The sequence below is a fragment of the Solanum pennellii genome, chromosome 8 (genome assembly GCF_001406875.1).
Source record: "Solanum pennellii chromosome 8, SPENNV200".
Lineage (NCBI taxonomy): Eukaryota > Viridiplantae > Streptophyta > Magnoliopsida > Solanales > Solanaceae > Solanum > Solanum pennellii.
Genome location: NC_028644.1, coordinates 69,655,373 through 69,669,307, shown reverse-complemented (window position 1 = coordinate 69,669,307; position 13,935 = coordinate 69,655,373). Strand labels below are relative to the sequence as shown.

The 13,935-nt window shown below is 32.9% G+C and overlaps 2 protein-coding genes across 2 annotated transcripts; one reads left to right on the top strand and one right to left on the bottom strand.

Moving 5' to 3' along the window:
- The first annotated feature begins 3,365 nt into the window (after window positions 1–3,365).
- On the top strand, window positions 3,366–4,804 carry LOC107027003 (ethylene-responsive transcription factor ERF061-like). The gene has a single exon (XM_015228158.2). The coding sequence runs from the start codon at window positions 3,631–3,633 to the stop codon at window positions 4,516–4,518; it is 888 nt and encodes a 295-aa protein (XP_015083644.1). The 5' UTR covers window positions 3,366–3,630; the 3' UTR covers window positions 4,519–4,804.
- Window positions 4,805–6,612: 1,808 nt separating this feature from the next.
- LOC107027170 (DNA primase small subunit) lies at window positions 6,613–12,513 on the bottom strand. Its single transcript, XM_015228351.2, has 17 exons — window positions 12,378–12,513; window positions 12,067–12,232; window positions 11,390–11,440; window positions 11,140–11,315; window positions 10,521–10,598; window positions 10,315–10,426; window positions 10,118–10,202; window positions 9,953–10,004; window positions 9,806–9,867; window positions 9,618–9,733; window positions 9,427–9,539; window positions 9,020–9,088; window positions 8,820–8,877; window positions 8,610–8,683; window positions 7,926–7,974; window positions 7,301–7,380; window positions 6,613–6,912 (listed from the first exon to the last, which is right to left on the bottom strand). Exons 2-17 carry the CDS (start codon window positions 12,191–12,193, stop codon window positions 6,850–6,852), a joined length of 1,365 nt encoding a protein of 454 aa, XP_015083837.1. The 5' UTR covers window positions 12,194–12,232; window positions 12,378–12,513; the 3' UTR covers window positions 6,613–6,849.
- Window positions 12,514–13,935: the final 1,422 nt, after the last annotated feature.

Genomic DNA, 13,935 nt, shown 5'->3' with positions numbered 1-13,935 from the left:
CCCCCCCCCCCTCTCTTATTCGAAATAACCTCCTCCTTTTGGAATATTTCTAGGGCAAGAAGGTTTCTAACCTGTAAAACACCAGTTACGCATCCATTAACTTCCTAGCAGCTTTATTACTAAGTAAGTAAACATTTCAACGATTATCTTATTTTCTAATATACAATATTTTTTTTCTATAATAAACCTTACGCTACATGAATTTGAAACACTAAACACAAGGGGAAACAATATCTTCTCATTTACATAATTATTCATTACATAAATAATATCTTCCACTATAATATCCTCATAATAAGTAAGATATTTTAACCAAACAATCCCAAAAGTGAATAAAAGAAAATCAAAGAATGTGAAATAGTGGGCCTAAAGAGTACGGTTTTGTATTGACTTTTTAGGTTGATGAGTTAGGTGTATATCACATGCAAAAGCTATTTTGGGCCGTTGATACATGGAATGGGCCCATTTACTACACGGGTCTTGTCTTCTAAAGGCCCCATCATCAATTTTCACCTTTATATATTTAATGTTATTTAAGGTCCCACAAATTTTAATTTCAAACTTTTTCCATTAACACCATTCACGTCTAGAAAAAATTTGTTAGCGTGATGATCGAGAATTCTGTTGAGATGAATGAGATTTTTCTACTCGTAATTAGAAGTTTTGGGTATGAATTTACGTAATAGGGAAATTTTTGACAAAACACATTTAGTAATGAACAAGAACAAGATTCTTCTACTATAACTAGAGATTTTAGATTCGAGTTGAGAATGTCTTTTTTTAGTAAAAAAATAGTTTTTTTATATGATTATGAGCAAATTTAAATTAGTCAGAGCGTGGAAAAAATCTTTAAAAATTTAAAAGTAATTACGGAATTAGTTTTTTAACAAATATACTACACTTAAATCTCAAATCAAAACATAGATGAAAGAAAAATTAGGTAGTCTATTTTTAGCTCCATTATAGAGCAAATTTTTAGCATTAGGTATTGTTGATATTTGTTTGGGTAATATTATACATGTTATTAGTAATGAATGGTTTCAAATTGAAGCCCTATATTTGAAATATTTTTTTAAAATTCTGCGTAAACGTAAAATATCAGTGTTACTTTTTTTTATTACACTTCAAAGATGAAGCATGACAATTAAATAAACTTAGTAATAAAATTGGGTGAATGGTACTTTTGACTTTTGTTGCATAATATGATGATGCCATTTCATTTCATATAACATGCTCCAAGTTTGGTGGAGTTTTGAGATTTAAAAAGTGTTTTAGCATATGACTTGTCTTTTCCTTTTATTAGTAAGAGGCAACTAATTTCAAAGTTGCCTTTTGATATAGTGATTTTTCCAAATTTAGTTAAACATGCATGACAAGTTAGAGCTGGAAAAAATATAATATTAGAACAAAAAGGGATACTTATAACTTCAACCATCAAAATCAATGAGTTATAATTAGTTTTAAATTCCAATCTCTAAATCATTTTTATTAATGTTTCAAAATTTTAATTTTAACAATCAGATGTTTCTACTGATGTATTCGAATTTTACTAGTCTACTTTTCTTTTTCTTATCATACACGCTCGAAATCTAAACTATTCTCAAATTCCTACGCGTAAAATTAGGACGGAAATAAGGTGCAAACTTCTAATCATACTAAACCCTATCCCATTACCTACCTACCTTCCATGCCTTGCACTATTCACTAGCTTATGCCAACCTAAAATATATTTTTTCAATAAATAAGTAAATTTTACAACAAAAGATTAAAGGTTTTAAATGAAACAAAAAAAAAGGAAAAGAAGCAAACTTCTGCCAAAAAAAATAGGAAGATAGAAATAAATGAATAAGTGAAGGCGTGGCACAAAAAATTAAATGGAAGAAAGCTGTAAGTTGAAAGTTGAAACTAGAAGCAAAAGGCTATCCTTCTCTTTTCTCTTGTTTTAGTTGTAATTCGATTTTCAGTGTTCATATTAGAATTCGATTAATTTAAATTTTCATCATAAAAAATTTATATAAGAGGAAAGTGCTCGTTAAAAAAAGTTTTTTTTTATTATTCAGAACTCGTATTTAAAATCTTTAATTAAAAATAATGGAATTTTTATGACTATATCCATCTCACGATAATCCTGATTGGTAAAGAGTCTTATCTCTCAACTGTATTGAATGCTATATAATAAATTCATAAAGTTGCTTTTTGATTTCTCAGCAATTAAGTTAAGTCGATAGAGAGTGACCACTCTTTTTGTGTTTTTAGGTCCACACGGTAATTGCCTTTGCCCAAGTCAAAATTACCCTTTTCACAATGTGAACCCATCCCAAAACCACCCACCCACCCCAACAAGTAAAATTATACCCCCTTTATACTGTTAAAATATTTTTTTTGAGGTCTAGAAAGTTGAAATTCATAATCTAGTAAAACGTGTAATTCGCCTTTGATTTAAATTTAATTGTATTTTTTCCTTTTAATAATTTAAAAGAATGCAATAGCGAAAATATATGTACAAGGAAGATTATCGATTGTATATCTATTGATCAAGTGTTAAAAAGAATGGAGCTAAAGGTTAAAAGAAGTTTATAAGGTTAAATTTTGTTTACGTTTATATAGTAGATGATGACTTTCTTGGTAAAAATCTTGTCGCAATTATTGGAAGGAAGCATATTCAATTAAAACAAAAAAAATCACCTTAACCTAGTATTGGTTGATGAAGGCATGTAGTTCAAACACTAAATTTGAACGTACGATCAAGACTATACTACACAAATCAAAATTAAAAAAAAAAACATTTTTCTTGAATGTTGCTCCACCGGAAACAACCTTCTACACCCAAAAAAATAGGGATAAAGATTATCGTACACCTCATGCTCTCCGAACCACACTTGTGAGAGATATGTTGTTGTTGATTAATATTGACTAAAACCTTATGTTATGTTTCCACTTTATTACTATCTCAAAGTCTTCCCAACACTCCCACCGGGGTGGAGCTATCATCAACAAAAAATTATTGTACATTGAATTCTCCGAACTTGTTCGTGTGTTTACTTCTTAATACTATGAACGTCTTCATGAAAATTCATGACTCTCACCCTCTTCATCCCCACCACACCCCCAAACACACACACAAAAATAGAAACAGTTCAAGTAAATTGATCAGTTCACTTTAAACAAAACATGGAACCACTTTACTGACACAATTACTGCAAGGGTAATATAGAAATAGATTGCCTAGAGGACTTGGTAGATAAGAGTAAAAAGTTGAATCATAAATGCCAACTTTAAAAATAGAAGAAAAAAAAAGTTATGGGACCTTAACATTAAGCACAAAAGATCCTTTTCTCAACAGCTATAAATACAAGCAAAAGAGGAAAACAAAAACACAAGTGACATCAAACTCAAAAAAAAAACAATCTTTCTCCAATTATCTCTTTCTTTTAAGCCCTCTAAAGTTTTCGCAACTTAATCATAGAAACAAAATTAACTTTTTCAAACTTTGTCTGTAACTCACTAGAGGCCTCGGGTTTCTTCATTGATCCTCATTTTTTTCTCTGGATCAGTAAAAAAAAGGGGCAATTCCCCTGTTTTACTCTGTTTTCCTCAACTCTGTTCTCTAATTTTATGAAGTTATTATAAATGGACAGAATTCAAGAAAACAACTCTATGTCTAGTATATTTGATGAGGGTGCTCAAATTCGATCTTCATTATCTCAACTAATTCTAACAAGTAGTACAAACACATTCGATACGATTTTTTCTCATTGTCAAGAAAATAACCAAATGACTAATAGTCCTGTTTTTGAGCCTTTAGGTACTTCAGTCTACCTCAGACAAAGAGATTTGCTACACAAATTCTGTCAAGAAAACATAGCAAATATCCCAATACCAACAACTTCGAAAACAATCCCTTTTCGAAACTCTTTGTATACACAAAGTTATAAGTTTCCAGAGAAGAAAAAACTATACAGGGGAGTAAGACAGAGGCATTGGGGAAAATGGGTTGCTGAGATAAGACTTCCACAGAATAGAATGAGAGTTTGGTTAGGTACTTATGAAACTGCTGAAGCTGCTGCTTATGCTTATGATAGAGCAGCTTATAAGCTTCGTGGCGAATATGCAAGATTGAATTTTCCTAATGTTCGCGATCCGAGTAAGTTGGGATTTGGAGATGGAGAGAAAATGAATGCTGTGAAGAATGCAGTGGATGCTAAGATTCAAGCTATTTGTCAGAAGGTGAAAAGGGAGAAAGCTAAAAAGGCTGCAAAGAAAAAGAGTGAAAATGAGAGTAAAGTTAAAGAAACTATGGATTCATCATCTTCTACTACTACTACTACTACTACTACGACTACTATGATTTCACCGAGTGTTTCTGAAGATGGATTATGGAGAAGTGAGGATTCAACTTGTTCTGTTTTTGGTGATTGCTTGAAGGATCCATTAATGGAGTCTGAGTTTGATAGTTGTTCACTTGCAAGAATGCCTTCTTTTGATCCTGAATTGATATGGGAAGTTCTTGCTAATTAGGGCGCGACTAAGTCCAAGACGAGCAAAGCCATCATGGTTAATTAGGAGTTGTTGCTACTGGGACTTAGTTGGTACCAATTTTATGTTGTGGGAAAATGTAAATGGTTAATTTTGAAGATTTAGCTATATCTATCTTATGACTAGTACTATTAAGCAGTGATGAATGTCTTATGTGTTTTTCTTATGGGATGAATGGACATATTTGAGCTCTATTTACTCCCAAGTATATGTATCAAATATGTTGGGGTTTTGTTATTTTTAATTATATTAGTGATGTTTTAAACTAGTTTGTAGTTTAGCATCTACTTGTTTCAAATTTTATTTTGGGATGGTGGTGTGAGTAGGGAGAGTATAAGGGAGGAAAAGAACTTCCTGCAAACAAAACTAAGCTACAACCTATATAAATTGATGATTATCTGGTCAAATCTTGGATTCTATCTACTTAAGCAACCGAGGGTCTATCAGAAACAACCTATCAACCGTCTCAAGGTTGGGAGTAAAGTTTGTCGTACAATCAAATCCTTTTCAGACTTTACTTATGGGATTATACGGAATTTGTTGTAGTAGATTTGATTTTCATCTTGGATTGTTAAGTGAGAAACAGCAGAAAGAAAATGTTGAGGGAAATAAGGTGTGAAAAGGAATAGTGCCACATATCCAAGATTGCCCATACCGTGTAATGTGTGATCCACAAAGTTAGTTGACTATTTGAAGGTTGAGAAGGCCACATGTGAACCTCAGAGCTCACTGCCAAGTCACTGTGGTCCACCTGATTCTTCAACTCTCACCTACATTCTCTTTTTTTGGTTTTAAAGCGATGGCCGTGTCTGGATCAGTTTATGCACATCTCAATTAATTTCATCAGATGCCTATATGAGCTATATCTCCATAACTTAAGCATAGATGAAATTATAAAAAGAAAAAAGGACCAAGAGCATCTCACATTAAGGGTATAATGATGACTTTAAAAATTAAATAATTTTCAAACTATAGAGAAAAAGTATGATATATGGAATGAATCTCACATCTATTAAAAAAAATAAGACTTTTGGACTACTTATAGGGTCTGGACAATCCACTCTTTGAGCTAGCCTTCAGGGTGTGAATCAAGCACATGACCTAATCTATCATAGTATCAAACTCCAACCCAATCTAATGTAGGCCCTCGGATGAGAATGATGAGGTGCCCGAATCAATTGAAAGAGGTGAAAATACCTCAATTCATGAATAGGGACGGACCCACATGGAGTCCGTTGGGTGCTCGCGCACCCATTAACTTCGCTATGGAATATATATCTATGTAGAAATTAAGAGATATTTGTATAAAATTAACATACAACACCCAATGAATAAATGATCTAATTGGCCCAATGGCTCTTGGGTGGTGCTTAAGACTTTTTTAGTCTTGTTGAACTAGAGTTCAAATCTCATTATTAACATGTATTTTTTATATTTTCACTCGGCTACTTTCAGAGCATCCACAACCTTAAAATCCTAGATCTGCCGCTGTTCATGAATGGCCACGCTCCAAACCAGACTAGAACCCTGGATAAAGAATGTCCGGACCTAGGCATGAAACTTCTAATAAAGTTTGGAGATTCCTTATCCCTTTAAGCAAGCTTTTGGAGTGTGAGTTCAGTCCAAAGTCTAATCAGAGTAGACATAATTTATTTAAAAGATAATGCTATGCCTATTTCTCTGACTAAGGTTAGGTTTGTCAAGAAATTCGAATAAATAAAATGAAATGGTCCCAGAAACTGGTGTGAATAAAAATGGTAGAGTAAAGATCAAAGCAGGCGATGGTGATGTCTCAGCAATGCTTGCCTGACAACTTTAGAACCGTAGCAATACAAACAACTAAGATTCACTTATTGTCTCACAAACCACAAATACACAATAGTCAACAAAATCTTCTGAGTTTTTAATAATGTTACTTTGAAGTTTTGAACCAGTTATAAGCTCCTTTCATTACTTCATTAAATGAACAAAAACTTATCATTATAGATTCTTGGCACACAACGTTGTAATCAAAGCTAATCTAGGTTTTTATCAAAATTTGTCAGCTGCAAGGAAAATTTGATTGCCAAGGCTGTAGTCTCAAGAGGGCAAGTACAAATTACTCCCCATAACATTAAGTAGTACAAGCTTCTTCTTTTTTTTCAAATGGAAATATTATAAACTAACAATATAGGGAGAGCATGTTACAAGTTTTATCACTAAACTAGGCAAATAAATTAACAAACCAAGGACAATAAAGTCTTGACACATAATTACAATCACATGCAGGGTCGTAAATAACATCACATGTATATAGGAGATTTTATAAGAACACTACCAGCTAATTGAGTTCCTTGACTGCTGAACTTTCGCATTATAAGATGTCTCTATTTCCTCCTGCATGGTTATGAGTTGCATCAGTCAGAGGGTGGATCCACGATTCAAGTTCTATGAATTCAATCCGTAAAAGTCGTAAAGCATTGCACTAGTTATGAATTCATATATACTATATGTTGCAAATTTAGTGATCTTTTACACATTCTCCTGGCATCAGTTTCCTAACCTATGAGTTTAAGTTTAAAACATTGATGCCAGTTACAAAATAAACACGTGGTTAAAACATATTTTAGATGACCAAATGTCTGATGAGTACGATAAGCCACTATTAAAAGGACAGGCATGGCAAGGATGCCTCCTGGAAACAGCTAGTCTCATACAGAAGTCAAAAGTTCTAGCATGGCAAAAGAAATACAAGGATGATTTGTTTGAAGTAGTTGAGATGTACCTTGCAAGACTTTAACAGAGGTTGCAAGAAGGATTCCCTAAAGTATCTAACACAATCTCCAAGAGAGGTTCCATCCCATTCTGTCATAAATTTATTCATCAAAAAGTAAAAATCATAAATTTAAGATCAGCTAGACTAGAGAAACAATAGAGAAATACATTGCAATAGTGAGAGACAATAAGAAGGCATTTGGACATGAATCGAGTGATATTTGAAAAACAGCAATACTTGAAGGAGTTAAAAATTGAAAAAATATATTTGGTAGTAGAAGTTGTATTAAGACATGTATTGCACTTGAAAAAAAATGTTGAAGTTTTCTGAAAGAAAAAACATTTTTAACTTGAAAAACTGGTTGACACAATGTATAACCAAACAGGTTTTTGAAAAATAAAAACTTGAAGAAAGTAAAAATGTAATGTCCAAACGGGACCTAATTAACACGAGAGTTAATTGTCTAGCTAGAGTGAAGTTCATAAGTTATGATAGCTGAACGATTACTAGCTTTAGCTTAATGAAATATCATTTAAGAACCTCAAGTAAATTATTCATTGCCATTTTTGATAATTGATCGAAAGAAAAACATCAAGAAAATAATTAGAAAAATACAAGTAAAAATTCAGCATACCATGATCCCCTTCTCCTTTAAAGCCTCCAGTATTAAGTTCCCCAAGAAGCTGCAATACAGTCAAATCAGTGTCAACAAAAGGGAAAAGAGTAACTATCTAGAATAAGAAGTCTCCACGTAATTATGATTGCTCGATAATATATTGTCAATCTTACAAGTACTGGGGTGAAAAAAGCATGGTACTGATAATGGTTAACTTATCCCACAGGTGGACAAGTCATGTTGTAACTGATGATGGATAGGATCACTAACAGAAGTAAGTCATATTCAGAAGTATCACTAGAAACAGGAATAGAATAATAGTGTGGTCTTGAGTACACGGAATAGGAATTCCTTTAATCAGGTTCAGCACCATTTTGCTCTTAAGAATTACAATCAGCCTTGACTAATTGAACATTGGAGAAAACACCAATCAGGCGAGACAACGAAGGAGGAGTTGGATTACGAGGAAACCATTTGTTTCTGAATCGAATATTTGGTAACATGGGAACAGACAAGTTTAACTAATTTGATTTTGAAAAATTCAGTTTGATGATAAATACATATTTCTATAGTCTCCTAGACATTACAAAATATAATTTTACCTCTCACAAGTAACAGATAAAACAAGAATCTTCAACCAATTAAAATCAAACCAATTATATCTTGAAAGTGCTAAAGGCAAACTCTTCGAAGATTATTCACCTGGGAAAGGGTTGGAACAGCAGACGGATTAAATTCCTCACAGTTCTTGGGATTAATAGGAACACAAACCCGGCCTGACAAAAAGAACAGTAAGTTCTTTTAAAATATGCAGACAATAGATGAAATCATATCCAGTCAGATAAGGAGTTGTAATAATTCAAGTATCTTTGTCTTTCAAGTGCTTTGATGTCAAGCATGCAAGGGGCAAACCTGTTTTGGGGTGCACACAGAAAGGAGCCTTTAATAAGTGATTCATGTGCTTTGAGACCTGAGACGTCAAAAATGCAAATCCAGTTGAAATTTATGCATACATGTAAGGGATATAATCAAGTCATATTGTATTTGTTGCTCTCCACTCCATATAAGCAGAACTGAGGCTCCAAAAGGTGGGAAATGGGAAATAGGCAAACCTCCATATCAAGCCTTGGATAGGTAAAAGTAAACACAATTTCCTCGATGCATCTACGAAGACCTTGGCCCTGAAAATGGAAAATGGAACCATCGGTAATGGAAACTGAAGGCACTTGTTTCAAATTTGTCATATGAGCAATCACGTGGAAAGCTCTAAGCAGATATTAGAAGAAACTACAAGAAAAGCAAGAAATACAGCCACATCTATTAGCTAATTTATTAAAAATATCATGGTTCACTCAATTTGCAAAAGAACATGATAGATTTTGAGTTCTGGAGCAATGACACACAATACAAGAATCTCAATGAACTCAAGACTAATAATTAAGCCAAACTTGATTCATGCGATTAAATTGCCAGTTAAAAACTTTGATTTCCAGAGTGCAAGTCAATATAAGATTGCTACCTTTTGTTTATTGGACTGCAATAGATTTTTTAGTTGATCCCACCGGGCAACATTAATTTCCTCTCTTGAGCGTTTGTTAGACAACCATCTTCCCCGAAGCTCAGATGTAACAGCTGCAAAATTCCTCAACATCACTAAAAACTCAATAAGATGAAAATGATTTAGAAGTAATGAAAGGTAAACTTGCATACACTCATCAGGTATCATTTCCAGAATCTTCTCAAACCTTTCCTCATTCAAGAACAAATTTTGACTTGATAACAGTCTTTTTTCAAAGTAATCTTTCAAGACCTCAGTATAAGATCTCCTGCAGAGGTAGAAATTGACTAAGAATACAACCTAAACCTAAACAAAGAGAAAAAAATGGATAGAACCTTACACGAGGAAAGGATGAAGTGCAGGACCCACTAGAGAAACTTTTTTACTGCTATTCTCATTGCCCTGAAATGTAAACACAATACATTTCTGTTAGAACCTCAAGTTATCATAATTTCCATTAGAAAACATGTAAAGTATCTCTAAGTACCTTGTAGACACGAAAATAATCAACAATTGCAGCCCTCTGTTCATTGTTCAACCTGATTATGATGTTGAATATAAGAACAGTATGAAAATAGTAGAAAAGTAATACAATGACTATATCAGTAAATAAAATAAACAGCAATCACAGAATACACATCTGGAGCAGTACCTTCTCGCTTTTCCATCACAAACCCAACAATGAACACCACGTCTGCCACTGTATACCCATAGGATGTGGCTGAACCCAAAGTCATCTGTGAAACAACAAAATGAGAGTGTATGCAACATACATTTGCAGAAGTTCCAAAGGTCAAAATGTTTCTGGGGAAAAACAGCCGTTTGTTTTTCATGTCATAAAGACTATACCTCTGAGAGCAGTATCAATGACCTTGATAGCAATTGTCATCAGCGGCCAGCACTCTAAACAAACATCAGCTCCTGAACAGCAATATCTGGCATCATCATAGTCTGATATATCCTGCAGTATGATATGTATGTGACTTCTTTCAGCGGCAACATGAATTGGCAAATATTCCACAGTAACATTAATATTTTCAATCTCAATGACTTACAATATCAAAAACTAGCTCCTTCTCAACAGGTGTGAAAATATTGTCACCACCTTGTGAATATGCGTGCCTTTTTGAAGGCTGCAGCACAGAAAGATAGCAATTAGAAGTATTATATAAACGGTAAAAATATATCGAAATGAGAAACCATATGATTAACTCAACGTAAGGCCATTATGCGTGTTTTAGCTAAAAAGAAACTCCTTTTTTTCTTTTGAAGTGACTTAACAAGCAGACAGTATAAAAACACATATAAGAACCTCTGAATACACATAAAAGCAACAAATGTAGCAAATTAACTGTAAATAACTTTTACCCGAATCCTCTTGTTCATAGAGGCAAAAATAGAGAAAACACAAGGGGAACGGAAGAATGATTTTCTCAATTCATTTTTTTCAGATAGATAAGAATAAATTGGTATTTATACACGAGAGATATCCTCAGTAAATGTTACACAATATTCTACACTAAATGTAGTATCAAGAATATCTCTTGCATAATTATCATAGCGAGAATTCTTAATGTATATCCTACAAGATATTCTACAATTTGTCCATCACGCTAACACAAAAACTTAACTTAAGTTCTAATGCAGGGAGAACGACAGTAGCAGAGATCTTACATCTACGCTGTAGACAGGTCCAATGTCTATTTTGAAAGGACACTTCTCTTTGATAGCATTTTCCAGCTCAGATACAGAATTAAACGATTGAAATCGCAAGTAAATATCATTATCCAATGTGAAAGAAAACTCCCTTCGACCAAAGTATGAGTGATCACATCCTGGATGCTTTCCATCTGGAGAACCCACAATAGTAGTGTTACAAAAGAAATGTGAAATGAGAAATTGCATATCAACGAACTGCTTTTACCGTTGCCATAAGACAGCCACTTGAACATATCAACATAAGGGAAAATCTTTCCTGCAAACAGAGAAGACTTGGCTTGAGATATCAATCCATAAATGGTTTTCGAGACCAAATTAAAAATTACTGATGTGTGACAGAATTTTTTCTTAGAGGATGAGGGATCGAGGAAGGTAAAAAATTGCCCCAGCATAGCTCTATCAACAATCTTGAATTCCTAACCCTATTGCTTTCAAGGAAGATAAAAAGCTACAGTATTCTTTAGTTTATACTGACACCTAAAGAACATTTCTTCAAACAATTTTTACTTTTACACCGCAAGATTTAAAAGTATCCCTTTGTTTCTTAAACTCCATGCTGAATCAAATTAAGACACTTAAATTGGAACGGAGAGAGTATGTTTTGCAAATATCAGCCTAGTATACAAATGTCTAATCCTAGCTTAAAAAATTCATGACAAACATATGTGTCTAAGTGAGTGTAAAAAAAGGGACCGATGTAGAGTATGTGTTGCAATTTCATCCTAACTGAAAAGCGCATCGGATAAATACAAGTAATAGATTTCAAACTCATCAAATCAAATGAGCTTTGACAGAATTACAAACTCCAACTCATAAAGTTAAAATCATGATACTCAACGTATACAAATGAACAAAACCAAAATGTAACAAACAAAGAATTACCATAATATGCTTTTAAATAATCGGCATTGAATCCTTCTGGAACGGCATTCTCTAGCCTCCTTTGCTCAATTTCATCTCCGTCTATTAACATATCATCTCCTCCATTCTCAACTTCTTCTCTGCTCATTTTCCTTTATCCAAATTTACAGAAATAATTTACGCAGCACTGTAAACATAAACAAATGTTTCAGATTATCTTCATCGGAGTTAACCCTAGCAATTGTAAGCACCAGGAAGCTATAATAAACGTTCAAGTAAGCTCAAAGAGAACATTAATCAGGATAAAACTTTAAGGATAATATAGAACTCACCGGTATACTTGAATCACCGGCTGAATACAGCGGCGTCGGATACGGCGGACGGCGGCGGCGATGAAGATCTAGAACGGAAGCTGAAAATGGCGGGAAATCGGACCGAGGATAATGAAGCATTTAACTTGGCGGGAGAAAAGATGAATTTATTGAACCGTTTATTGGGCCATGTGATTTAGTTTTGGGCCTGATTTATATGTTGCGAGCAGAGTTGGTAAATAAATAGTTTTAAGTTTTAGAGCCTGTTTGGCTCAGCTTAAAAGCTGGTCAAACTGACTTAAAAGTTGATTTTTGATTTATTTAGCTGTTTGGCAATACTCAAAATAACTTATTTTAAGTTAAAAAAAACTTATTTTAAGCCAAAAGTTAAAAGCTGGGGTAGGGGTGCTTTTTTTTTTTAGCTTATAAGCTGTTTTAAGTTGATCACATTTTTTTCTTTTTGCCCTTAATATTTTTATACAATCTCCAAATTACCCACATAACCCTAACATCTCTTTCTTCCATTTTTCCCTTTTCACGTTTGGCATAGCAACTTCAGCACTTTTATCCAAACGCATAACTGCTTATTTTAAAAATAAGTTTCAGCACTTTCAAAAGTACTTTTTTAAAGCTGCTTTTATTAAGCCCATCCAAACGGGCCCTTAACCTCTCGTGTCAAATATTGGTAATTATTTTAAGAGTATTTATTTCCTTCGTTTCAATTTCTATGTGATATCTTTCGAATTTTTGAGAGTGCGAATGTAACGGCTTTGTGTTCTCGAGTGTAAATATAGCTTTTAAAAAGAGGAAATTTTACAAATAGTCATTATAATAAACTTAATTGGGCTTCATAGTTATAGTTTGCATAATTAAGTGTTGTAATTATAGTTTAAATTGTTATGTACACCTAGTTTGTATAATTTGCGGATATGTTTGTATAATTGGACTATTTTGTCTGTATGTATAAACTAGTTAGTATCAATTGATTTGTATTTATTTTTTGTATAAATTAGAAATAACGATTTTATACAAATATAAATATTTGAACTTTAAATAATTCTACGAATTAATTGTAATATACAAATTACGTTATATGAAAGTTATACAAATGTATATGCTTATACAAACTGAAAAAAGTGGGTGACGTAATTATCCTTGAACGTTGATGGCGAGTGGTAATTAACAAAAACTATAGATATGATGAACTAATTAACTAGTATATGTTTATTTAACCATGTAATTTATCCTTACAAACATAATTGTTACATTCATATATAATATATTAATATATTGTTTAACCTTATAGTAATTACTGATATTTTTATTTGCTGAAAATGAATCTTTTTAAAAATTACGTAAATTCCAAGTCCTTGTCAATATAGGACTATAAATTGCATGCCTATTAAAAAAAAACATATTCCAAATCCTTATTAATATAGGACTACAAATTCCATGCCTATAAAAACTCAACTATAGTTTCATTATTCAAAGTAAATAATTCAAATTATTGCAAATCGTATTAAAGTGATCGAAGATTTTATTACTTTTCGTGTTGTCTGTGCCTCTCGGCGATTTGCCA

Coding starts and splice junctions, on each gene's coding strand:
- LOC107027003 (XM_015228158.2), top strand. CDS start 3,631: ATGGACAGAATTCAAGAAAACAACTCTATGTCTAGTATATTTGATGAG.
- LOC107027170 (XM_015228351.2), bottom strand. CDS start 12,193: ATGAGCAGAGAAGAAGTTGAGAATGGAGGAGATGATATGTTAATAGAC. Junction 9,868..9,952: donor ATTATTTTCGTGTCTACAAG/GTACTTAGAGAT, acceptor TTTACATTTCAG/GGCAATGAGAATAGCAGTAA. Junction 9,540..9,617: donor GGAAATGATACCTGATGAGT/GTATGCAAGTTT, acceptor GGAATTTTGCAG/CTGTTACATCTGAGCTTCGG.